At 36.2% G+C, this 27,610-nt stretch overlaps 1 protein-coding gene across 3 annotated transcripts in view; it reads left to right on the top strand.

The window, feature by feature from the left end:
- exoc2 (exocyst complex component 2) overlaps nucleotides 1-27,610 on the top strand; it is a 287,207-nt gene that overhangs the window by 65,904 nt on the left and 193,693 nt on the right. For all 3 annotated transcript variants that reach the window (XM_069909660.1, XM_069909652.1, XM_069909669.1), the window contains exon 5: nucleotides 21,462-21,575. In XM_069909660.1, the coding sequence (XP_069765761.1) occupies nucleotides 21,462-21,575 (114 nt within the window). The remainder of the gene's footprint in view (nucleotides 1-21,461; nucleotides 21,576-27,610) is intronic.

Raw genomic sequence — 27,610 nt, 5'->3', positions numbered from 1 at the left:
TCCCATTTCTGTTAAGGTCATCTCTATTTTATTTATTTTCTCTTCTGTGTTGTTTATTCTTTTTTCTTAAATCCTTAAATTCCTGTGTTTGCCATTCTTTAAATGACTCCATGTATCCTTTAATAAGAGAAAGTATATCCTTTATCTTGCCTTTCTTTTCTTCTTCTATTTCTCTGTACTCTTCCTCTTCCTCTTCTTCTTCCTCTGGGTTGGCCATCTGTTGTTTCTTTGGTGCCCTTTCCTCCTCTTCTTTCTTGTTTCTATTGTCTTCTGTGGTCTCTTCTTGCTGCAGGTGTTCTGCAGCTGTCGTTGCCGTCTGTGGAGATCGACTCCCCAGCTGGTCCCCCCTCCCGTCGGTGTGTTTTTTTTCATTCGCATAGCGCATGCGCGGTTGCGCACTTTTACTCGGCTCTGCGAGCCATTTTTGTAGTCCATTATTTACCGACCTGAGGGAGCGGGTTTCTCTCTCCGCAGCGGGCCTCTTCGGACAGGTAAGGCCTTCACCTTTTTCCTCCTTTGTCTTCTCTTCCTCTCTTCTTACCGTTGCTTTCGATTTTTCTTTTTTTGTCGCCATCTTCTTTCCACCTTTATACTCAATTTTCTGTAACTTTTATTTCTGTGCCTTTGTGTTTTCCTTTGTTTTTCCCGACTTTTCTGGAGAGGGCTGGAGTTCACCGTCCGGCCATCCTAGGGTCTTAGGGATCCACTCTTTAATAAACTCCCTCATATTCTTGCCTTCTTCATCTTCCTTAAGGCCCACTATCACGTGTCTCCTCTGAGATTGGACAAGTTTCTGATGTATCAGTAGAATAGGTGCCATACAATCAAAAGGCATGTAATACTCCCAAGAAATATACTTGAAGTATGTACTCGGAGTAGTGGCATACCTAGTTTTGATGAAAATTCTATTTTTCCCAGTTTTGAGGCAATTTGGTAAAGTTCAAATCGACCTTCAATTGACAGAGCACAACTTAAATGAAATACTAAATCATCTGAATTTTCTATCAGTGAGGAGGAGAGCAAATGTATGATAGAGTTAATCTCCTCTATATTTAATGGATTGCAATGTGTGGCAATGACATAAATAACCGACATATACAATGCAAGTGAAGTCAGGTGTTTGGGCCGATTTATATATTTTCAGATATAAAGTACATATATTAATATAAATATTTATAAAAGGTGTTTCACTCGTTCGTCCATTAGAAAGAGAAGCTAATGTTTTTCAATGATAGCGTTCAAAAACTTACAGTGACCCAAGTTCTCTTGTGTATCTATTAAGTGCAGAGGAGAGGGATGGGTATATGCAGATCCATAACAGGTTGGAAGAATTTGGGGGGACCATCATTTCAGGAGTGGGCCTTAGAAATGGCCAAAGGAGCAGCGTTTGAACATTCTTACAAATATCTAGCTTTTCTTGGGGGGGGGGGGGAAATAGTGGTGGATGTTGTGGGAAGCATATTAATAAATGGCATTTTTTTCCTGTTATTAGATGTCTAAATATATGGTTATTTTTTTGCTGCCACGTTTGTTTCTATTTTATGGACAAGTTTATGTGGTTTGGGGAAACTTAAAAATAACTCAATAAAATTTAAATCATAAAAAAATTCTTTCACTTGTACATTAAAAGTATCAAAACAATTTTATTTGACTGAAAGAAGGAGCTTGCTTACATGCATCATTTGAAAGGTCTTTTTTAATTCCAAATGTTCAAACTCCAGTTCTCACCTGTCAGAAAGGCTTTGTCCTCCAGAATATTACTCATTAGCCGTTGTTACAAAAAAGCTAATTAACACATCTGCTCTCTTCAGAATTTCTACTTGTCTATGATAAGTTGACTCTGATAAACTAGCTCATTAGATCCCTTGAAGTATTATGCGCAGTTCTGGTCACTTGATTACAGGAAGGATGTGGAGGTCTTGGAAAGGGTACAGAAGATATTCACCAGGAACCTTACTGGATTAGTGGGCATGAGCTAAGAGGAGAGGTTGGATATACTTTGGTTGATTTCCCCGGAGATTCAGAAGGGAGACCTGATAGAAGCTTATAAAATTATGAGAGACATTGATAGGCTAGACAGAATCTTTATCTTGGGTAAAATTGTCGCAGGGCATTTCTTTCAGGTAAGATCTTTAAAGGGGGTGTGCAGGGGCAATTTAATTTTGGTAGGTGACTAGAACAGGTTCTGGGGTAGTGGTGGAAGTAAATACGATATTAGCATTACATAGGCATTTGAATAGACACTTGGATATGCAGGAAATTGAAAGATGTGAATCATGTGCATGGGCACAGTGATTTAATTTAATTTGGCATAGTGTTCAGCGCAGATATTGGGCCGAAGGACCTGTTTCTGTCCTTTACTGTTCTGTGTTCTATATATTCTAATCCTGCAGTTACGAGCTCATGAAACAATTGTGAAGAATAACCAGCTCTCAGATGAAGAATAGTGTACAATACCACTGTGAATGTCCTTTCCAATACAGTATTTTAGAATTTAAAATCGAACAATCAACTCATTTCAGTGTATTAAAAAATAACATTTGTACTGTGATGAGTATTAACTTTTGTGGGCACTTCTAAAACAGTATTTACAAGTTCATCAAAGATCTTGCACTTGCCAATATATTTTAGAATAATATTGACCATCTCCTGGAGGCTTTCTTTCCTCTTTCTTTTTCCTTTCTCCCTTACTGTCATAAATCTATCTAATCAGTGTTAGTCTTATGGGATTACTAATTATTTAGATGGTGAAACAATATCACAAATTCAGAAGTAAAACACTAAAGTTGAAGTAAAAACACAACTCTCAAGAAACTCAGCTGGTCAAATGGTATCCTTTATATAGCAAAGATAAAAATGCATAACTGACATTTTGGGCTCGAGTCCTTCATCAAGGTATGGAAAAATGTTGACAGGCATCCAAATGAAAAAGTAATGGGGGAGGTGTGGTCGCAAAAGCAGGAGGTAATAGATGGTGAAGGAAGGGAGGGCACAGCAACAAGCAAGGGGAGGAGGGATGGCGAGGTGAATATAGAAGGAAGGGGATGGAGAGCTGAGGGAAAGAAGGGAGGGGAAAGGAGAGGCCGTTAGCAGAAACTGGAAAAGTTGATGCTAACGCCATCCAGATGGAAAAGCAGGTGGTGTTCCTCAAATTTACGGGTGCTCTTGGTGGGAAAGTACGAGGCCTTGGACAGACAGGTGTGCGTGGGAGTGTGATGCAGAACTGAAATGGGAGGACTCTGTCTCTGGTGCAGACAGAGTGAAGGTGCTCAGCGAAGCGATCTCCCAGTCTGCGCCATCTCTCTGATGTAGAGAAGGCCACAAAGGGAGCACTGGATACAGGACATCAATCCTGTGGATACATGTGAAGTGCTGTTTCACTTGAAAGGCCTGTTTTGGGGCCCTGAACTATGGTGAAGGAGGAGGTGTGGGCACGTTTGGTACCTCCTGGGCCACTGTGGAAGGTGCAGGGGGTGGGGAGGGATGAGGCATGAGGGAATCACAAATAGCATCCAGCTGGATGGCATTAACATCGACTTTTCCTGCTTCTGCTAATCTGCTCTCCTTTTCCCCTTCTCTTCTCTCAGCTCTCCACCCTTTCCCTCTCTATTTATTTAGCATCCATCCTCTCCATGCTTGCTGCTGTGCCCTCCCTCCCTTCTCCACCAATTATCTTCTGCCCTTGCAACCACACATCTATCCCCCTTACCTTTTTTTTCAGATGTCTGCCAACATTTTCTATACCTTGATGAAAGGCTCAAGCCTGAAATGTCAGTTATATAATCTTTATCTTTGCTATATAAAATGCACGGTTTGACCTGTTAAGTTTCTCCAGCATTTTGTTTTTACTTATCACAAATTCAGCTTGCTTAAGAGGTAAATGCACAGATACTCAGTGTCTCTGAAAGGGCTATATTTTGCTAATCTTTCTCTCTTATTGTAAGGGGTGCCAGGTAATACTAATGACCGCTCTTTATCTGCCTTACAATAGGCAGAAGGAAATTTTGTACAATATTACATTTTTTGTATTACTACATGATAATAAATAAATTTCTTGAGGTTCCTTACAGTGTATTAACATGGTAAAAATGAAGAATTTACTGCCTCACAAGGAATAAGTATTTTTAAATTCTACCATCTGCATTTCCATCGCTGCATAATTAATTTGCCTTAAAAAGTTAAGAACATAGATGACATGCAAGGCTTTGTGCTACTTTTTAACAATCGTGAAACACAACAGGACCCTGCATCTTAATTGCCAAAATATATTTTGGTATTGGAGCTTGCTTTCTGGGCCATTTCCTGCAGAATTCTTTTCTCAGAATTGAAGAACATCTGGTAAAATATGAACCTAGCTCCAGTGAGCAGCAAAACAGAAAGGTTGCGTATTCATGGATATTTGCACATTAAAAAAAAGATCAAATTGAATTTTTTAATGTAAGGGATGCAGTATTAAAATTACACATTAAGTGTGGATTTAAGAGTGATTTATTCATACAAAATCTTATTTAATTCCCTTAGTTGAGACATACAATACTATTTCCAACAAAATGTAACATTTATTTTTCCAAAATGAGTAAACAACATTTTAGTCAGAATTATATTTTTGTTAACTTTCCCAATGTTTAAGATTTGCTTTCAAATGTATTTTTTTCTTAAAAACCCAGAAATACTAATATTGAACATTTTTTAACCTTAAAGCTAATAACAGTTGTAAATATACATATCAAGGACAGTTTTGTCAATGGACTATACAATAAATTATTTTCTTATTGGATTTGCTTCCTTTGCTGACATCTAACCATTTCAAATATTATGGTCATTGTTGTTGCATATTAAGAATGAGCAAAAAGAAAATCAAATCATTAGTCCCTTTCACACTTGCAAGTGATTCCAGGAATTAATGGTCAATTGGCCTTTAAAGTGTTTAGTGTGAAAGGAAAATTGTCTCAATGCCGGCATCAGATGACATCATCTCATATCTGAGATTGATAGGCTCGACCCTAGTACAATCCTTGGCATCTGTAGATGCCGGCGTTGCAATCAGACAAGTGTAGAATGAACAATTGCATTGTGGGATTGAAATGACCCAGGTTTTTGCGTGAGTGCAGGAATATGAAGGAAGAAAAAATTAAAATGAAGGTATAAGCTTTGACGTGGGATAGTCATAGCGGGACAAAGAGAGAGAGGAAATAAATAGCAATAGTAACCAATTTTTAAACAGCATAGGAAAGGTGGTAGTGCTTTAGCGCACAATTTATAAAGACAGTGGGGGGGGAAAGCAATGGTGGACATGACGTCAGAATGCTGAGTGGCATGAGTGCACCGTGCATGCAGCTGTCCATACTGCCCTTTCTCTGCTGCACAGAATTCTAGGAGTTAAGGTCTGCCATCGCTTTTCCTCCCACAGTATTTCTATCTGGTGGGCGATGGTGCTACCAACTTTCCCACAGTGTTTAAATTGTGAGCAATAGCACTACCAACTTAACCACAGTCTTTATAAATTGTACACAATAGTGCTACTAACTTTACCATGCCATCTAAAAATTGTCTGCTATTCCATATTATTGCTCGCACTTCCCCATGGTCCCTTATATAGGTCAGCACAACAACAGCAGGGGCTGAAGGGCTCATGCTGTGCTGTACATAAAGCTTAATTTGTTATAATTATGCATGATTAATTATATTCAAATATACCATAATGCATTGATCAGGATTTAGGGCAGGACCAACATCACTTGATGCATCATGACGTCACTGCTAGAAGGTAGAACAGTTTTTTAAAAATATTTTGGTTTTCAAACATGTATTAAATATATTTCTTTGGCTTGGCTTCGCGGACGAAGATTTATGGAGGGGGTAAAAAGTCCACGTCAGCTGCAGGCTCGTTTGTGGCTGACAAGTCCGATGCGGGACAGGCAGACACGATTGCAGCGGTTGCAAGGGAAAATTGGTTGGTTGGGGTTGGGTGTTGGGTTTTTCCTCCTTTGCCTTTTTTACATAAATATAGTCAAATAGTCTATATACTTCTTACACACAAAATAAAAATCAACAAAAAAAAAACTTTTTCAAGAAATAAATATTCAAGCTCCCCCCCACCCTGCTACCCCCTTCTCCTTAACTTAAACAGGATAAACGGATACAGGGTCTTTCCGTCCACTGCCAGAGCTTACTCTATTTTACTTAAAAAAATAAAAATAGTATAAGATCGAGGGAAGATCATAAATTTACAACAGCAATATTATTATCCTGTGCACTAATATAATTCAAATACAGTTGCCAGGTCTTGAGGAATGTATCATGATTGTTTTGCAAATTATAAGTGATCTTTTCAATAGGGATACAACTGTCCATTTCTAATATCCATCATGCCAAAGAGATCAGTGTGTTTGACTTCCATGTGACTGCCAGATATTTCTTGGTAATCTTAGTAAACTATATTTGATACTTTGTAAAATTACTAATATCTATAAAATTCCCCAATAAATGTAATTCCGGGTTACCTGGAAAATTAACTCCAGTAATCTTTGTTCAGACTTCCAACACTTCTTGCCAGAAAGAATTGACTTTTATACATGACCACACTGAATGAAGAAATGTTCCTCCTTCTTTTTCGCATCAGAAACTTCTGTCTGATATTTCTGGTTTTGATTTGTGCAATCTTTGCGGAGTCTAGTATAATTGATGCAAAAAATTATATTGTACCAAACCATAACTCGCAATGATAATCAAAGTTATCTCATCTTTACACCATTCAGCCCAAGATTGTTTCGATATGTTTACTGCCAGATCTGCTTCCCATCTTTCTCTCGATCTATGTATTCCAGACTTCTTCCCTGTCAATTTGCAGGGCATAATATATTTGAGTAATAAATTTAGGTATTGTATCCATCCATAATATATGTTCCAATTGACTTGCTCCCAGAGGAGTCGTACCATTTCTCCATATTTCCCTTAGAAAAGCCTTTAGTTGTAAATAACAGAGAAAAGTGCCATTTGGAACACCATAAGTTTGTTTCATTTGTTCAAATGACATTAAAACCCTATCTTTGTAGCAGTCAGCAATGTAACCAATCCCTTTCTGTGACCATATATTTAAAATTCTATTTCCTATTATCTTAGCCAACATTGGATAATTACATAGTGGAGATCTTAAAGATATTCCAGTTTTCCTTCCTATATTGTCATTAATATCCAGACCTTTATCAAATGATTAATGTAGGGTTTGTGGTCTTTCTCTTAATTTCAAATTCCATTGATAGATGAAATCTTTAGGCAATGTTTCATCCATCGCATGCAGTACCATATGCACCCATTTTGGCAAATCAGTTTTGAAGAAAGATGCCAAAAATCTCAATTGTGAAGCCAGATATTTTTTTTAATCAGGGAGCCTCAATCCCCCTAATTGATGATCCTACATCAATTTTTCTAATGCTATTTTATGTACTTTATTATTCCATAAAAACTGTCTTATCAAACCATTTATTATTTAAATAAAACTTGTTTGGTATATATGTTGGTATTGACTGGAACAAATATTGAATCTTTAGCATAATCTTCACTTTAATACAATTAACTTTCTCTATTAACATTAGGGGCAGGTCTTTCCATTTCTGTAAGTCTTTTTCTATTTTTGCCAGCAGAGGGGAGTATTTAAACTTGTACAAGTTATTCAAATTGTTATCGAGCATAATTCCCAAGTATTTAATCCCTTCACTTTTCTATTTAAGCATACTATTCACTTCAAAATGTTTGTAGTCATGATTTGTTAATGGTAAAAATTCACTTTTATCCATATTTATCTTGTATCCTATTCTCTTCCATATTTTATTAAAATTTCCTGCAGTTTTTCCATTGATCTTTCGGATTCAGACATAAATAACAATATATCATCGGCAAACAAACTAATTTTGTTGTTGGAATCACCGGACCTCGAAGCCTATAATTTCATGATTGCCGCTAATCATTTCTGCTAGAGGTTCTATCACCATAACAAATAATGCCTACTCAATGGACTCAACGGGAGCATTCGTGATGTTTGACTATTGGTTGTTATTTTTTTCTTGTTAGCAAATCCTTGTCATATACCTAACTTTTCCAATGTTTTAAACAAAAAAGGCCATTCAAGTCTATCGAATGCCTTTTCTATGTCTAGTGAATCTACTATATTGGCGTTCTTCCTTGATTGAGCTAAATGTATTATGTTAAATAATCATGCCAGGTTATTTGATGCTTGTCTACCCTTAGCAAATTCCACTTGATATGTATGTATTAATTTATAAGTTTTAATGTTAACTGCTTGAACAGAACAGTGAAAAGGAAAAAAATACTTACATATTTAAAAAAGATACCAATGTGGTATTTCTGCAAGAAATACATCTTATCAAAGCAGAACATGACAAACTGAAGCGGTTATGGGGCGGGGGGGGGGGGGTGGGGGGGAAGGTCTTTTCTTCATTGTTAAACTCAAAAGCAATCCTAAATTATTAAAAGCACTGTTTGCCAGTGGTTTTGCTATTATTTTGTAGTCTGCATTTAAAAGAGATATCGGTCGGTAAGCTGTTTTCAGAGTATATATTCTTTTTTGGCAGTATAGTAATTATTGCCATTGAGAAGGAATCTGATTGTGTCTGAGTTTCTACTGCTTTCTCTATTACATCCATGAATAAAGGCAAATTCTTTTTAAAACGCAGCTGGGAATCTATCCTCACCCAGAGATTTGTTATCCTGAAGAGTTCCTAATGCTCTTTCAATTTCTTCCCAGTAAAATGTAAGTCTAATTCCAGTATGTTCATTCATCTTCTGGAGTTCCACACCATTCAGGAATTTCTCTATTTCAGTCTCATCTCCCAGCGAGTCAGATTTGTATACATTTTTATAATATTGTTTAAATATTTAATTTATCTCTTTCTGATTATATGTTTTGTATAGCATTTATAGGTATTGCTGATTCTTCAGCCTTCACTTGCCATGCCAGTAATTTATGTGCCCTTTCTCCTAATTCATAGTATTTCTGTTTTGTTTAATATTGTCTTCTCGACTCTATATGTTTGCAAAGTATTGTATTGTAATTTCTTTTTCTATTATTTTATATTTATCCTGTTCCTCCATTCTCTGATATTATTTTTCTAATTCCCCAATTTCTTTCTCCTGCTTATTTATTTCTTCATTAAATTCTCTTTTAATCTTTTTTTAAATGAAATTATTTGTCCTCTTAAGTATGCCTCTAATGTGTACCATATTTAAAAAAACTATTATCTGTCGATCAAAATTTGTTTCACAAAAAAATTCAATCTGCTGTCTTATAAATTGTCTAAAATCCTCCCTTTTTAGAAATATCGTATTCATTTTCGCCACCTATATTTGATTTCCTGTTTCTCTGGTATTTGTATTACTAAGGTTAGCGGTGAATGATCCCAGGTAAGTATTCAGTGTTTAACTACTCAGTCCATCAAACTTGACAAAAATAAAAACCAGTCTTTTCTAGTATGTTAATCATATATTTTTGAATAAAATGTGTAATCTCTTTCCTTGGACTGCCTCCACATATCCATCAAATTTAAGTCTTCATATATGAAAGAGTTAACTTAGCCACCTTAGCTCTTGTTACTGTTTTTTGCCGATTTATTGAGAATTGGATCCAAACAAAAATTAAGGTCTCCACCAATCTATATATTTTGCCTTCCCTCTGCTGCTTTTAGAAACTCATGCTTCATAAAGGCCTCGTCGTCATAATTTGGGGCGTAGATATTCATCAACGTCCAAGATTCTGAATAAAGTTTGCAGTTTATCATTGCTTATCTCTCCATTTGGTCCTTGGAAATATTTTCTACGGTAATCAGAATATTTTTAATAATTTAGGATTGCTTTTGAGTTTAATAATGAAGAAAAGACCTTCCCCCCCCCACCCCCCTCCACCCCCCCGCCCCATAACCGCTTCAGTTTGTCATGTTCTGCTTTGATAAGATGTATTTCTTGCAGAAATACCACATTGGTATCTTTTTTAAATATGTAAGTATTTTTTTTCCTTTTCACCGTTCCGTTCAAGCAGTTAACATTAAAACTTATAAACTTCAATGTCTTATCCATTGCAGCATGTTATAAATTCTGCAGATAAATAAATAAATATGTAGACAGTTTAATGATCTGTACCCTCATCCTAAAAATGATGCAACCTCCAGTGTCCCAGTTATGAATGATCACATGTGAAAAGCCAAACCCCCATTCCTATCCTGGGACACTGAATGGCTGATTTAGTGGGACGCAAGTCTTTGGTTTGGTATATTTGTACATTATAAATTGTTGGTACTCTTGAAAAAATTGACTCGTCATGGCATAAGTATCACCAAAAAAGGATTTGTCTTGTGTTTCCGTTGTGTGTCTGCATTCTCCTAAAATATTTTCAGTGACATGGCAAAACTCGACATTCCACCTCGGTTATCACATAAACATCAAATAATGGCCTGCATGACCAATAAAAAAGAGAAAGATAAACACAAGGACAAACCACCCACAATCACTCTATAGTAATTTATACACGCTATTGTCATATTTGCATGTAAATGTGATGACTGTGCTAAAAATAATTTGCAGTTTGTGTGTATTTTGATTTATTTATAAATACAAAATATGCAGCTCACCTAAAAGTTTCTCACTTCTATACAACAGTACATATTGAGAAAAGTCATTTGTAATAATGCAATTTTTTTTTTTTTTTAAAACACATTCTTTGCAAATTCTCCATTAATATTTCTGCCTTTGGCTGTGAAAAAGAAACTGAGTTGACATCTCAGGTTGGTGAACTTTCACCAATTAATCAATCTGAAACATCTGCTTTGTTTATCTCATCAGTAATATTGCTTGGCTTGTTGAGTATGTTCTAGATTTTCTGGCTTTACTTCGAATTTCAAAGCATCTGGTAGGGGAGACATTAAGGATAAGTATAGTTACACAGAGTTGTGGGTTCCTGGAATGGATTATCAGGGGTGGTGGTGGAGTCTAGAACATAGGAGGTAATTTAAAAAAAACCTCTTAGAAAGACATAAGGATGAAAGAAAAATAGAGGGTTATGAGGTAGGAAGTTTTTTTAAGGGGCATGTGTGTGTAATCCTATGCCCATTGACACACATGTATATGTGTGTGTCTATAATATGTATATATAAAAACAATATTTTTATATATATATCCTAACATGAAGGACATCTACATCACTTGATGCAGACGAAAGATAATAAACATTATGAAGACCCCACGTAAACTATTCTCCCTTCTGCTATCTGGTAGGAGGGACCATAGCACACAGGTCATTTTATGTCCAGCTTGGGCAACCGTTTTTCTTCTCAAGCTATCAGGCTCCTGAATTCCCTGAACATGTGTGGATAGTGTACCGTGGACTTTTACTGTATGCGTCTTAATATGTTAATGTTTCAATGTGTTTAATTATTATTCTAATTTATATTTATGTAACGATGCTCCATAGTCCTGAGGAAATGCTATCTCATTTTTATGAGATTACACACACACGCTCTCTCTCTTGCTCCCTCCCTCTCCCTTTTTTTCAATCTGTGACATCCATCCCAAACGTGAACTATAATTTGCAGTGAATGATCAATTACACTGGAGGTCACAGACATCCAGTAGTTAATTCATAACGATGTATGAATCCCACAACTTTTCATCCTCATTCAAAGATGGCCTATATCTTTATTAATCGTGCACTCCATTATCATTCCCCTACAATACCTTGTTGTAATTAAAATAATTCTGCCAATTTCCTTCCAATAATGCCACTTCCTGCTGAGACTCAATCCTTGGACACAGTGATGTTATTCTTGGAATAACATGCTGGTGTTACATGGGGAGCTTCCTAATTAGTTGAGATATGGAGTGCAAGTTTAGAATGTAGCTTTTAACTGATGTAAAGGTTTTGAAAGTTGCCCTGTTAACCAAAATTTTTTGATGCTTCTTTGCTGATTTGATATTCCATTAGCAGGTAGGCTGTAAAAATTCTGTCATCTTCCTTCCCACTTTGCTGCCATTAACAATATGGCTTTTATTATATGGGTAACACTTTCCAGGAATTGGAGGATAGTCACAGTAGCTGAATGATTCCACAAGTGGAGGAGATGAACAAACCTGACAAAATCTGTGGTTTCAATATTTTAAATTCAAGTCACCTGCTCACCACAACACTCAATATTACCTTTTCTGAAGTGAAAATTGCAAGTGAGTCACCATACAACACATATTGTCATACAGCTGATCTCAGCCAACTGTGCAGTCGCTGGACCTTAGCCTCTGGGAATATTGCTCAGACTTTACTGAACCAATTGTTATCCAACAGTTCCACTGTAGACCCACTACCCCAAATCTTTTCCATGGCTGTGACAAACACTGATTCTTCTACCATATTCTCATCAACTTCAACACTGATGATAAATGATGTCTGAAACAGGGATACAGAGACTCAGTCAGAAGTGAGGGCTCCCTAACTTTCTGCAGCCTTGAAGCTTAAGGGCAAGTCTAAACAGGATCCAGGTGAGACATGGGTATTGTGGCTATTTGATGCTTACTTGGGAGTCAAGCCTTCTCTGAGTATGAATGTAGTAACCCAGATCAAACAATGGATCACATCATCACTTCCTGCTTTAGATACAAATCAAATAGAGCTATCTTTGAGTTGAGCTTCCTTTCCACAAAGGCCATACAGTGGCTTTTGAATATCCAACTCAATTTATAAATGTCACTTTGAGCATTTGTAGGATAAAAGAATTGACGCACTTATATTTACATTCTTGCATGTTATTTTTGTCACAATTGCTTTATATGGTGAAAGAAATCTTTAAAAAAAAAGAATAATTCTAGGTGTGTCTGCTCCTTTTCCTTTTCCATTTTAAATTTTAGATCTACTGCTTTTTTTTTTAAACTACATGGGGCATTTAAATTTTCCACCAGATCTGAAACCCCTTCTCTGACCACAGATGTTCAAGAAAGCAGAATGTCAAAATAATGCATGCACCATATTGAGTTTATTGTAAAATATAATCTAGAGAAGCTCGAATAATGCTGAATTTTGTGGCAGTTCACTTGACTGACATTATTCTGCTAAATATTTTAACACAGCTGACATCTCAAGGGGCTTTGCCAGATGTTTTTCCATGTAACAAATTTTTCTGTCATTATATCCAAAATCTAGCAGGTAGTACTTCATTTTATAAATTAAATTAGATAAAATTTGCATGCCAATTAGTGAAACAATTATCTAGTAAAACAAATTATGAATGCTTACAAAGCACTGGTCCCACGAAGCAACTGTCCAACCAAAAGTGACCATGTTCACTCAAGGAATTGTCAGCTTCATTGCAACTTGATGACTTTGAACTTCAATGATCATGGTCTGGTAGTTTTCAAAACTTATACTTTTAAATGTTAGTGGCTCACAAAATTTCTAAACATTTTTTATAAAACATTTGCTGAAGAAATTATTTTACAGCAAGTGTATTTCTAGTTGTGTTTTCACTCAATTTCATTTATAGATCTGTACATTTATAGTTTCACAGAATTGTAACAGGCCCATTCACAGTCTATGCATGGTAACGAAGATGCAAATCCCTGTCTATCCCACTTGCCTGAATATGATTGACAGCCTTCTAAACCTTATTCATTTATCTGTTTAAATATATTCTAAACATTCAAGAAAGATCTTTTGACCTTAGAAGATGGAGGATCTTGACAGACTGATTCCAAGCTTGAAAGCAATTGCATTGAACAATACAGCTCAGAAACACACGATCCCTTATCTTCTGATTCCTTGCCTGTTTACGTGTCTAAGTGCCTCTTAAATGTTGCTATCATATCCTCTTCCAGCAATTTCCTTGGCAGAATGTTCCAGCCATATACTACTTGCCTCATAAACCTCTTCTAAACACTCTGCCTCCGCACCCCACCCCATTGCCATCTTGTATCTGACATTTTCACCCTGTGAAAATTACTCCGTGTATCTATGCCTCTCAGAATGTAATAAACATTGTCAGATCACTCATCCTCAGAAGATTAACTTTGATTTTTAAAAATATTTTAAAGTTTTCATCCATGTAATTATAATTGTCGAGAATCAATACTTAATTAAATTTAGAAGTTACACGGATTACATGGCATTAACCCCTCTCCCTTACCAACCCTCTCCTCCCTCTTAACCTCCAACTAATATAAAAGTTATAATAACAACAATAGATACAATATATAGTTATATACAAAAATCATATAAAAATAGAAAGAAAAATATAAAGAAAAAGTAATATCAATCTAGATTGCACAAAGGATTAGCTCGCACACTGGGATCTTACTGTATTTATATTAAATAACTTAGGGAAGATTATTACAGGTCTCAAGAAACTAGAAGTACATTTTTACATATTTGGCCCTAAACTTTGCATATACAGGCTTCCAATTTGTACATAAGTTAAATAGTTATTTCTCAAATTATATGTAATTTTCTCCAAGAGTATACCACTTTGAATTTACAAATGCCATCTTTCCATACCCAAATGTACATCTGATTTCCAAGTCACTGCAAAACACTTCCTTGCCACTGCTAAAGCTATTTTAATAAAATTGACTTGATAAAATGATAGTTTTAATTCAGGTCTTGTTCTTTCTATATTCCCCAACAAAAATAAATCTGGATTTTATGGAATATCATTCCCAATAATCTGTTCTAGAAACTTTTCCTAAATATATCCAAAAAGTTCTAACCTTGGAATATGACCAAGTAGAATGCAAAATGGTTCCTATTTATTCACCACATCTAAAACATTTATCTGATAAATACGATTATATTTTATGCAATTTTTGCAGTGTTAAATATAATTGATGTAAATAATTGACCTAAGTTGTATCTACCATTTATATTTGTCATAGTCTTTACAGAGTTCTGCCCATCTTTTCTCATCAATTGTAATATTTAAATCAACGTCCCACTTCTGTCTAGATTTATGTATTCCCTTTTTAATAGTGCCTACTTGTAATAAAAGATGCATTGCAGAAATAAATTTATTAATATAACCTAATAAGAACCTCCAACTCACAACAAGCTGGTAAATACATTGTTGGAATTAATTTTTCCCACAAATATCCCCCAATTGAAGATAGCAAAAAAGTGTATTTCGAGTAATTCCATATATATTTCTTAACTTGAAACGGCATCAATTGACCTTGTTCATAATAATATACATTTTTAATAATGTTATGAAACCAAATATTTAAAAAATAGGTTATCTTTAGTAAAATGTATAAGATTGTTTTAAATTAGTTGTTTTAGGTGATATACTATCTTTTGTTCCTATTTTCTTATTTGTTCCAAATGGTAATCAAATGTTTAAGCAAAGGTGCCTCCTTCACACCAGTTATTAACTTTTACTTCCATTTCTAAATAAATTTCTCTGCAGATTTCTCTAATTTGACCCTTGCCAGTTTTCATGATCCCTTAAATAAACAAATAGGAAACTTCACTTGAGTTACTTAATAATTATTAAAGTTAGGAAGTTGCAAATGTCCCAATTCATATTTCCATGTTAATTTTTCTATAGATACTCTTTACATTTGACCTTTCCAAAGAAATTTTCTTATGTTTATTTAATTCTTGAAGAACTTTGTGGTAACAATATTGGTAAAGTTTGTAAAGGATATTGTATCTGAGGAAAGATATTAATCTTAATACAGTTTACCCTACCTACTAATGTTATTGGCAAAGTTGTCATTTTTTCAAATCTTCAACTTTTTTTAAGCATTGGTAAATAATTCAGTTAGTATAAATTATTTAAGTTACTGTCATCTGAATCCCTTAATATTTAATTACCTCCTTTGTTCATTTAAATTGAGTATTTATTCAACAAAGGGTATAATCTCATTGTGTAAGGGGAATAACTTTGCTTTATCCTAATTTATTTTATAATCTGAAATCTTACTGTATTCTTCCAAATTTAAACGTAGTTTACTTAAGTAGGTCTCTGGTTTAGTCAAATAGAGCAAAATATCATCTAGAAATAAACTGATTTTATACTCCACATGACCAACCTTGAACTCCTTAATTTCTAAACACTGCTAGTTATTTCAGCCAATGGCTCTATAGCTAAAATAAACAAAGCTGGAGATAAAGTAAAACCTTGTCAGATAAAATGGATCAGAGATTAGTCCATCAGTTATGACTTTCTTCTTAAAATTTTTATATAATGCCTTGATCCAATTTATAAAAAATTGCCCAAACCTGAATTTATGTAATACTTTAAACAAAAAAATGTCCATTCCAATCTATTGAAAGCCTTTTCCGCATCTAATGTCACTACTACACTTAAATCTTTCCTCTTTTGTACTGCATCTATAATACTGATTAATCTGGCTACATTATTCGCCAACTGCCTCTTTTTAACAAATCCTGTCTGGTCCATATTTATTAATTTAGGTAGCAATGTAGTGACTCTTTTTGCCAATATTTTAGCGAGTATTTTGTAATCTCCATTCAGTAATAAAATTTGCCTGTAAGAAGAGGGTTTCAAATGATCTCTTTTTTTGGTATCAGAGTAATTATTGCTGTTAAAAAATATTGTGGAAGAGTATAGGTTCTTGATGCTTGATCTAACATTACCATAAAAATAGGAATCAATTCATCTTTGGTTTTCCAGTTGAATTTTATAAAGAATTCATTCTCCCCCAGATATTTATTACTTTTTAGTGAACTTATTGCTTCCTTTACCTCTAGTTGCATAATTTGTGCACTTATTTCTGTTGGTTCTTCCAAGTGTGGGTAAATTTATTCTCGATAAATGTCTATCTACTTTGTTATCATCTTTTAAAGACTCCGACTATATAGTTTAGAATAAAAGTTTTTGAAAGTTTCATTTATATCTCGAGGTTTATAACTAACAACATTCAAATTACTTTTAACTCCATTAATTGTTCTTGAGGCCTGCTTAGATTTTAATTGCCATGCAAGTAATTGCCATGTGCTCTTTCACCAAATTCATAATATCTATTTAGTTCTTGTAAAAAAAAAATTCAGTTCTGTAAGATTGTAATGTATTATATTAAAGTTTTTTTAAATTAATTAATTGCCTACGCTTATCTTCCAAGCTTCGCTTACGATCTTTCTCTAATATAATTATTTCTTGCTCTAACTGGTCTATTCTTTCATATAATCCTTTTTTATAACATCCCATGTTATAAATTTATCATTCGCCAAGTTCAGATTTGTATCACATAATAATAAAATGTACCTTCTGATAAAATCACAAAAATCTTCCCTTTTTAATAATGTTGAGTTCAGTCTCGATCTATACACCTATATACTGATTTCCCCAAAGGTGAATGATCCGACAATATCATCGTTTTATATTCAACATCCAATATCCTCCCTTGCATTTGTTCAGATGTTAAAAATAAGTTAATTCTAGAATAAGAATCATGTTTTTTTGAATTAAAAAGAGTAGTCTCTTTCTTTGGGATGAACTTTTCTCCAGGCATCTATCAAATTCAGATCTTTCATTAATACCAGAGTTGCATTTGGTGCCTTAGTTCTTACTACTCCTCTTGCAGTTCGATTTAAAATTGGGTCCAAGCAAAAGTTAAAATCTCCTCCCATCAAAATATTATCGTGGGCTTTTGCTAGATTAAAAAAAAAGGAATCTTAAATAAATGTCTCATCATCTATATTTCGTGCATATAGATTAAGAAGTGTCCATAAATCTGAAAATATTTGAAGTTTTACCATCATGTATCTCCCAGCAGGGTTTGTCACAGCATTTTGTATTATAAATGGAATATTCTTTTTAACCAAATAGCCATACCTCTTGCCTTAGGGTTAAACGAAGAAGCTGCAACATATCCAACCCAATCGCTCTTTAATTTCAAATGTTCTTTTTCAGCTAAATTAGTTTCTTGCAAAAAGGCTATATTTACACCCATCTTCTTAAGATATGTTAATACTCTTTTCCTCATTATGCATTCAAGATCATCCTGATTAAATACAGTGTCTGCGGCAAAATTGTAATACAAGATCAATGATTATGTGGTGTTATCTTAATTTTGAGACCTCATCATACCACCATTTACAAAAGATATTTACCTGCATTTATACTTCATATTTTTACATTTACATTGAACATTAAGATTAATCCATTAACATAATAATTTACTAATTTAATTATATTACTCATCCTACTAATTAACTCTCTTCTATCTCGACCTGTAAATTTTCCACCCATGACTCTCAACCCAGCGTACTTACACACCTATCCTCCGGCAATCCATATTAAAAATAAAAAAAGAAAAATATTTTCTTAACTTTGTTCAACCTCTTATAACTGATCCTTTTTAATTGCTGTTCCCTCTAATCTGAGCGTGCGCACTTGTGTTTTGCCTCCAGCTCATAAAGGTAATTAATGTGCTCACAAAAGATTAGTTACCTAAAATAATGTAGTAATTAATCATTATACTTATTGAAAATAATTTCTTAGCTATCATACTTGTATTATATTAAAACATGCCAATACAGTTATTAGCCATTAATCTTGGCTGTGCCAAGATTATCTTGAAACCCTCTCACCCTTTTGTTTGGACACTTGCTGGTATTTTCTCATACATTAATGAAGGGCTCAAGCCCAAAACGTCGGTTATGTATTTTTGCCTTTGCTACACAAAGGACACTGTTTGATCTGTTGAACTTCTCTAGCATTTTCTGTTTTTACTTCAACCACAGTATTTACAGAATTTTGTGATTTACTGCTTGAAACAATTTCAAGTTTACATTTGCACAATCATTCTGTCCACACACACTTATGTGACAGGGAAAAAATGTGCACAACATAAGACTTGCGCACAGTGACTACTAAAAATTTGAGGAAACATTGTCTCTAATCCATGTAACTTCGTGGTAAACCTCTTCTGGACCCTTTCTAAAGCCTCCACATAATCCATTGATTAGAACTGTCAACAATAAATGTGGGCCTAAACATCGTTTTATCTATATTAACATTCTGTCAAGCTTATCTGGTTGATTAGGTACCTGACATGAAATCTAAGGTTACTTTGAACTAATTTTCTTCCTACAAGTTCAAAAAATTTTTCTTTGCCCTATCCCTTGCCCCTGGTGACAATGTGCTATGTTTCAAGTGATTATATCTTGGTAAATTTACAGTGCTGAGTTATCTGTCCCAATCCCTCTTTGTAAAATTTTGCAAAATAAAACATGATGAAAGCTTCACAAATTTATTGGAATTAAATGCCAACATTTTCTCTCAAGTCTTCAGTTGTGCAACTCAGTTGAAAAATATTCCCTTCAATGAAACCAAATTCTAATTTTACTTTTTTATTTGCCAGAGATATTTTGAAATTTGAATGAAGTATTATATTCACCTCCCTCTGCTAAGCGTAGCAGCAATGAAAGTATTTCACAGTTCTTTTCCAAAGAAAACCTTTAGAGACAACATAGATTTTTTAGTGAATTCTTTAGGCATTACATATGCATTCAAGATCATCCTGATTAAATACAGTGCCTGCGGCAAAATTTTAATGCAAGATCAATGATTATGTGGTGTTATCTTAATTTTGAGACCTCGTCATACCACCATTTACAAAAGATATTTACCTGCATTTATACTTCATATTTTTACATTTACATTGAACATTAAAATTAAGTATTGTTTAAGCTTCTGGTACTTTGGAGATTATGGCGAGCTGCACTTTAGTATTTAAACAGATGCATTCCTGTACTGACTTTGTTGGGTTATATAATCAGCATTTTAGACACTGCATAGATCATTAACACAGTTCCAAAATATCTTAACTTAAAAATAATATATGTAGACCCATCAAGCAAATTATCCACTATTGCACGCAGTCATTGATGCAGCATTTCATCATTCTGGGTTTATTATTTTATAATGATGATAAAATGAATTTGATATCATAGTGCCACCTATGGGTAGGTGGTGTACAGTACTTCAATGTTTGCATGATATGTCTGATGTTGGTCTGGTGTGAATTGTAACAGTGTAAAACAATCTGCTGGGGAAAAAAACTCAAAACAGCATCAGTTGGAAGAAAATAATTGTTTCGGGCTGAAACCCGTAATGAACAAAGGATCCTTTTATTGAAAAAAAAGAGTGCCGTCAGTGTGAACGGGATTCCAAGTCAAACAGTGCAAATGAAAAAAAATTCTTGATAAAATAAATCACAGTTTTATCGTCTGCTATTAGATTGATGTTACTTGTAAAAAAAATCCTATTATTGGTAGGAGTTTAACGTGTGCGTTTAAAAATGAGAAGCTGCATTTTCTTTGCCATTGTGGAATGAAATGACAGTGAACTTGTGATAATTTCCAACATGAGTCATATTGACTTTTCATATTTCATGCACTGGCTTTCACTTTTTAAAATTCTGCATTTATATAGCTATCTTTCATTGCAGGATTTGTTTAATCAAAATATCCTGTTGTAAAACACAAATTGTTCATTTGTGCAATCAAAGCAACAAACCCAGTTAGAGCTATGGATGTCCTGAATGGCATTCTGTCAGTGTCAGTGAACCACCTGTCCTCGGGTGTTTTTGGACTATTGTTTGATGTAACATTAAATAAATTGCCTATAAAGGTCAGGATCGAACTGGAGCTGTGAAGTAGCAGTGCTGTCTGCTATCCTAATTTGCTATTGTTAGAAATAGCAGGGAGTTTATCAGCACTTACTGTACTTGATTGAAACATATGACCTCTCATAGCCATGTCTATGGACTGTAGTTAAATTGAACATTGAAATTTGCAGTCTGATTTACCTTATCTTTTTTGAGCTATGCTACAGCAACACACTGGATTCAATTACTTTAGTGATTGCCTTGTAAACACATAGAAACATGCTGGCAAAAGTTGTGACTTGTCTGTAAAAATGCAGGTGAATTTTTAATAGCTGTGCAAATCTTTTTTCCTACTAAAGAATCTTTATCACACTTGCAAGTAAGGAGTTAACGTTTAGCCAGTCATAAAATTTATTGTTGAGGTCTTAACAACCAACATGCTTTAGAATTGAATTCACTTTTCTGATTTGCATCACCTTTTAGTGCTGTGTACCTCAGTAAAGATTGTTTAGTTCACAAAGGTTTCTCCTTTCCTGTAGGAAGATAATCATCTAATTGCATTAATAGAATAATTATTTTGCCAAGTGATCATGAGTTAAAACTGTAAATGGCATTTTCACAATTAACTATTATATTTCCAGCTTCATTTGGAGTCTGACCATTGAATATTAATTCTTTACATTTGGCATGAATGTTATCAAAGTGAATGGATATCAACCTAATTATTCAAATATCTATATATATATATAATTTTTTTTTTAAAAATTCTCTTGGTGCTGCATTTAGAATTAACCAATGAGCCAACAATTTCTTTAAATACCTCATTTGAATTTCCTCTGCAGGGGTAAAATTCCTCAGAAGGACTTGGAAGGATTATTTCGGGGAATGAGTGGTGATTTTACAAGTGAAAACTTCTCTGCCACCTGGTATCTGATAGAAAATCACTCTGCAACAAGGTTAGCAACATACATGGTTGCATTTCCTAATATTTGGTTTACAGTTGTTTATTGTTTCTAATACTCAGACGTTTGTTTGAATATAAAATAGTACAACACAGGAATTGGCCCATTGGACTATAATGTCTGCTGAAGATGATGGCAAATTAAACATGGTCTTTACCCATCTATTTCTTGCATATTGAGGTGTCTGTCTAAAACCATCTTAAATGCTACTATCACATCTGTTTCCATCACTGTTCCAGGCAGCTCGGTCCATACATCTGCAACTCTCTGTGGGGTGGGGAAGATGCACATATCCTTTAAACTACACCCCCCTCCCTTAAATGTATATATTCTAGCACATAGTCATACCCTGGTGAAAAAGTTCTAACTATCTACCCTATCTGTGCCTCTTTTAATTATACAAACTTCTATCAGGTCTGATGCTCCAGAGAAAACAACCCAAGAGTGTCCAGCCTTTCCGTACAGGCCATACTCTAATCTAGGCAATGTCCAGGTAAATCTGTTCTATACCCTTTCCAAAGTCTCCACATTCTAAATGTGGTGACCAGAAATGCACACATTATTATTCACCAAAAATCATCAACATATATTCAGAAGATTCAACTCATTTAAAGTTCTTCCATGGAGTATTCTTTTTAATCTTTCACTCATCATTTAGTCTTGAAAAGGGTTGTGGGGTTTGGCTAATCTTCCCAAGTGACAGAGAACAGGAGATCTCTTCATAGAACATAGAACACTACAGCACTGTACAGGCCCTCAGCTTTCAATGTGGTGCCGAACCATGTATTCCTTAAAATAAAGTACTAAACCTTCCCTACTTCACCAGAACTGAACACAATATTCAAAGTGTGGTGTGACAGATTATGTTATGTTTTATATTGTATATAGATATGTTTTAAAGGAGATAAATTGTGGCAGGTTTTTTTTAGTGTAGGTCACATGCAAACATTTCAAAACAGATCTCAATTAAAATGCCAGAGCTCTGCTCAAGCCAGACAGTCCAGGCTCCGAGTGCCTTTGCAAAAGCTTTGAAGGATGCCTGTAACGACTTCACAAGTAGGTGTTAATTGGACATGCTGTGGAGTAATGGATTATTGTTTTGGAAAGCAACAGATGAACAAACCTGGAAGATTAGGTCTGGAACCACTGCCTGTCTGAGTGCAGTTGGCTGTTCTAAGAGAGTCATGTGGTTTTCTCTGAGTGAGAGAGAGAATTCAGTTCTACAGTTCAGCAGCAGCAACAGCTGGGACTGGAACAGGACAAGCTGTCAAGCTTGTGGAAAAACCCCATTTTGAAGATGGATTGTGAGTTCTTAGTTCAGCCTGGTCAAAGCCCTTGTGATCCATACAAGAGGAAAAGACTGACTGCATAACGTTTCACTTGAAATAAGGGAAACAAAGAGGAACTTTGTGGTGACTTGAAAGAAAGAGGTTATCATCTGGAAAACCCTGATGGGTCAATTTTCTTCAGCAAGACATTGAAGTGGCTGATCGAAAGGTATCAGTTGTGAGTGTACAATGAGCAAAAAATCTCTCTCCGAAAACCAACAAGAACTTTCTTGAGAGGTAACCATTTACCTTTCAAGCATCAAAGTCTGGTGAAATTCATAAATGTTAAATTCTGTGCAGAGGATAAGAATTGCCTGATACCAGTGAACTTGGAGGAGTGAGAAATGAGATTGGACTGTGAACCAAATAATTTTTTTGAACTTGTGTGCACATTACATAAATGTGTGCTTAGAATTAGAAAGGGGTTAAGTTAATAATAATAAGTTAAAGTTTGATCCTGTTTTCATGTTTAAAGATAATTAAAAACAACTTTTGTTTAAGTAACTATTTGCATTGGTTAAATTTCTATTGCTGCTGGGTTTTGGGGTCCTCTGGGCTCATAACATTGGTCTCACTAGAGCTGCAACATGTCTTCTTGACGCTTGAACTCAATCCCCCTATTAATGAAGCCCTGCATCCCATAGGCCTCCTTAACTATCCTATCAACCTGTGCAGCAACCTTGAGGGATGTATGGATTTGGACACCAAGGTCCCTCTGTTCATCCACACTCTTAAGTAACTGACCATTAACCCTGTATTCAGCCTTCTGGTTTGTCCTTCCAAAATGCATCACCTCACATTGATCCAGATTGAACTCCATCTTCCTCTTCTGCCTCTTCATCTAGGTCATTTATAAAAATCATGATGAGCAGGTGTCTCTGCCGAACTCCACTAGTCACTGACCTCGAGGCAGAATACTTCCACTGTTGCCCTCTGCTTTCTACATGCAAGCCAATTTTTTAACCACACAGCCAAGGTTCCATGGATCCCATGCTTCATGACTTTCTGAACAAGTCTCTCATTGGGGACTTTGTCAAATGCCTTACTAAAATCCATATAGACCACATCTACTGCCCTACTCTCATCCTCCAGCACCTCGCCTGCAGCCAAAGAGAACTTAAAGATCTTAGCCACTGCCCCATCTATCTCTTCTCTCACTTCCTACAGAAACCTGGAGTATATCATATACGACTCCGGGGATTTATCAATCTTAATGTTTTTAAGAAGATCCACCACTTCCTATTCCTTAATCTCAACATCATCTAGCATACAAGCCTATTCTATTCTGACCTCACCCTGATCAAGGTCCTTTTATTTTGTGAATACTGAAGAAAAATATTCATTTAGGACCTCCCCAATCTCCTCCACCTCCAGTCATTTGTGCCTCTGACAGAGTATATAGATATGTTTTTGGGAGATAAATTGGGAAAGATTTGTTAGAATATGTCATATTCTTCTTTGGCTTGGCTTCGCGGACGAAGATTTATGGAGGGGGTAAATGTCCACGTCAGCTGCAGGCTCGTTTGTGGCTGACAAGTCCGATGCGGGACAGGCAGACATGGTTGCAGGGGAAAATTGGTTGGTTGGGGTTGGGTGTTGGGTTTTTCCTCCTTTGCCTTTTGTCAGTGAGGTGGGCTCTGCGGTCTTCTTCAAAGGAGGTTGCTGCCCGCCGAACTGTGAGGCGCCAAGATGCACGGTTTGAGGTGATATCAGCCCACTGGCGGTGGTCAATGTGGCAGGAACCAAGAGATTTCTTTCGGCAGTCCTTGTACCTCTTCTTTGGTGCACCTCTGTCACGGTGGCCAGTGGAGAGCTCGCCATATAACACGATCTTGGGAAGGCGATGGTCCTCCATTCTGGAGACGTGACCCACCCAAAATGTTTGGCCTGGAAGTCAGCCTGAAGAAAACTGAGGTCCTCCATCAGCCAGCTCCCCACCATGACTACCAGCCCCCCCCCACATCTCCATCGGGCACACAAAACTCAAAACGGTCAACCAGTTTACCTATCTCGGCTGCACCATTTCATCAGATTCAAGGATCGACAACGAGTTAGACAACAGACTCGCCAAGGCAAATAGCGCCTTTGGAAGACTACACAAAAGAGTCTGGAAAAACAACCAACTGAAAAACCTCACAAAGATAAGCCTATACAGAGCCGTTGTCATACCCACACTCCTGTTCGGCTCCGAATCATGGGTCCTCTACCGGCATCACCTACGGCTCCTAGAACGCTTCCACCAGCGTTGTCTCCGCTCCATCCTCAACATTTATTGGAGCGCTTTCATCCCTATATGTCATATACAAACACTTTAAAACATCTTTTTTTAAAATACTGGAGCTCTGCCCCATGCTAGACATGTCAGGGCCAACAGTCTTTGAAAGAGCTTTGGAGATTATCCAAGATACTTCACTAATGGATTGTTGCTCACAGAAAGGCATCAGATGAAAGATCCTGTTTGAGCCACAGATTGTCTGGAGCTGTTCAAAAAGGGTCATGTGGTTTTGCAAGCAGAGAGAATCAAACAGACACACAGAGATCACTTCTACAGTGTTGCAGCCAGCAAAAGCAGCTGGGACTGGAACAGGACAAGCTGGCAAGCTTGTGGAAAACCCCATGTGGAAGATGGGTTGTAAGTGCTTGATTCAGCCTGGTCAAAGTCCTTGTGGTTCATGTAAGAGGAGAGGACTGGCTGTCTAATGATTCACTTGGAATAAGAAAAACAGAAAGGCACTCCATGGTACCTGAAAGAAAGAGGTTATCATCTGGAGAATCCTGAAGCAGGCAAGTTTCGTCAGCAAGACAATGAAGTGGCTGGGTGTCCATCGTACAACAAATATCTCTCTGAAAACCAACAAGCACCTTCCTGAACGGTAACCATTTACCTTTCAAGCACCAAAGCCTGGTGAAGTTTATAAATGTTAAATTCTGGGCACAGTATAAGAATTTCCTGCAACCAATGAATGAGAAATAAGTTTGGACTGTGAACCAAAGAACTTTTCTGAACTTACACACATTACATACACGTGTGCTAAGAATTAGAAGGGGGTTAAGTTAGGTTAGGTAAGTCAATAATGATAAGTTAAAGTTTGATTCTGTTTTCATGTTTAAAGATAATTAAAAGCATATTTTGATGAAGTAACCATTTGTCTTGGTGGATACCTATTGCTGCTGGGTTTTGTAACACCTCCTTTATCCTTTAGCAGATCTACATTCATTCTTGTCATCCTTCTGTTCCCATATGCATAGAATGCCTTGGAGTTCTCCTTAATCCTACTTGTCAAGGCCTTCTCTTATCCCCTTTGAGTTCTCCTACTGGCAAGTCTTTTCTTATAAGCTCTTTCCTGGCTGCTATATACTTCTCATGAGCCCTTCCTGTTTCCTGCTTCCTATGTCTAATGTATGCATCTATCTTCATCTTGACTAGCTGCCTCACCTGTTTCGTCAACCACAGTTCCCTTTTTCTACCGTCTTCTCCCTGTCCCAGTGGGACAAACCTATTTTGAACCCAGCTCAAATGGTTTCTAAACTTGCTCCACATTAGTTCTGTGCTTTCAACCTTGAACATCTGTTTCCAATTTACTCTTGCAAGTTTCTGCCTCATCCCATCATAATTATCCTTCCCCCAATTTAACCCTTTTGTCTGCTTTTATACTAAAGCTCAGGGAGTTGTGGTCACTCTCACCAAAATGCTCGCCCACAATGAAGTCTGCCATCTGACCAGGTTCATTACACAGAACCAGATCCAATATGGCCTCTCCTCTTGTTGGCTCGTCCACATATTGTGTCAGGAATACTTCTCGAACACACCTGACAAATTCAGCCCCATCTATCCCTCTTGCAGTCAGAAAGAGCCAGTAAAGATGAGGGAAGTTGAAGTCTTTCATAACTTCAACCCTGTATTTCCTGTACCATTTCCAAATTTTCCTGCTTATCTGTTCATTGGTTTCCCGAGGATTATTTGTTGCCTATAGAGGTTATAGAGTACAGTGATTGCTCATTTCCTATTTCTGACTTACATACACATCATCTCATTGCACACTCCCTTTGCAGCCTCCTCACTTTCTATAGCCATGATACTATCAATGACCAGTAATGCAACCACCCCCCCCCCCGCCACGCCCCCCTACCTCCCATCCTATTAGTTTTAAAGCACCTAAACCCTGGTACCTGCATCAGCGAATCCTGCCCTTTTTCTAGCTAATGTACTGGTCTATGGTCTAAGTTTATCTCTTTTTTTATTCCTAATACTCCTGCCATTGAAGCGGACACATTTCAATCCCTCTAACTGACTACATTTATGTTTTGTTCCCAGCTTGTCCTTCCTCACAAACTCAGACCACATAGCATCATGCTTTTGACCTTCTGATCTATTCTCTGCTCTTAATTCTGGTTCCTACCCCTCTGCTAAACTCGTTTAAACCTTTCCCAACTGCTCTAGCAAACATGCCCGCCAGGATGTTGGTCCCTTTCCATTTCAGGTGCAGCTTGTCCTTTTTGTACAGGTCAGACTTCACCATAAGAGATCACAATGATCCACACCTGAATTCCTGCCCCTGCACCAACTCTTCAGCCACACATTCATCTGCCACAATTTCTTATTCCTACCCTCTCTAACATGTGGCACAGGCAGCAATCCCAAAATTACCACCCTTAAGGTCCTATTTTTTAACTTCTTTCCTAACTCTCTATATTCTTTCT

Source organism: Narcine bancroftii, chromosome 1 (assembly GCF_036971445.1).
Source record: "Narcine bancroftii isolate sNarBan1 chromosome 1, sNarBan1.hap1, whole genome shotgun sequence".
Classification (NCBI taxonomy): domain Eukaryota; kingdom Metazoa; phylum Chordata; class Chondrichthyes; order Torpediniformes; family Narcinidae; genus Narcine; species Narcine bancroftii.
Note: the sequence above shows the minus strand (reverse complement) of the source record. Positions and strands in the feature narration are given on the sequence as shown.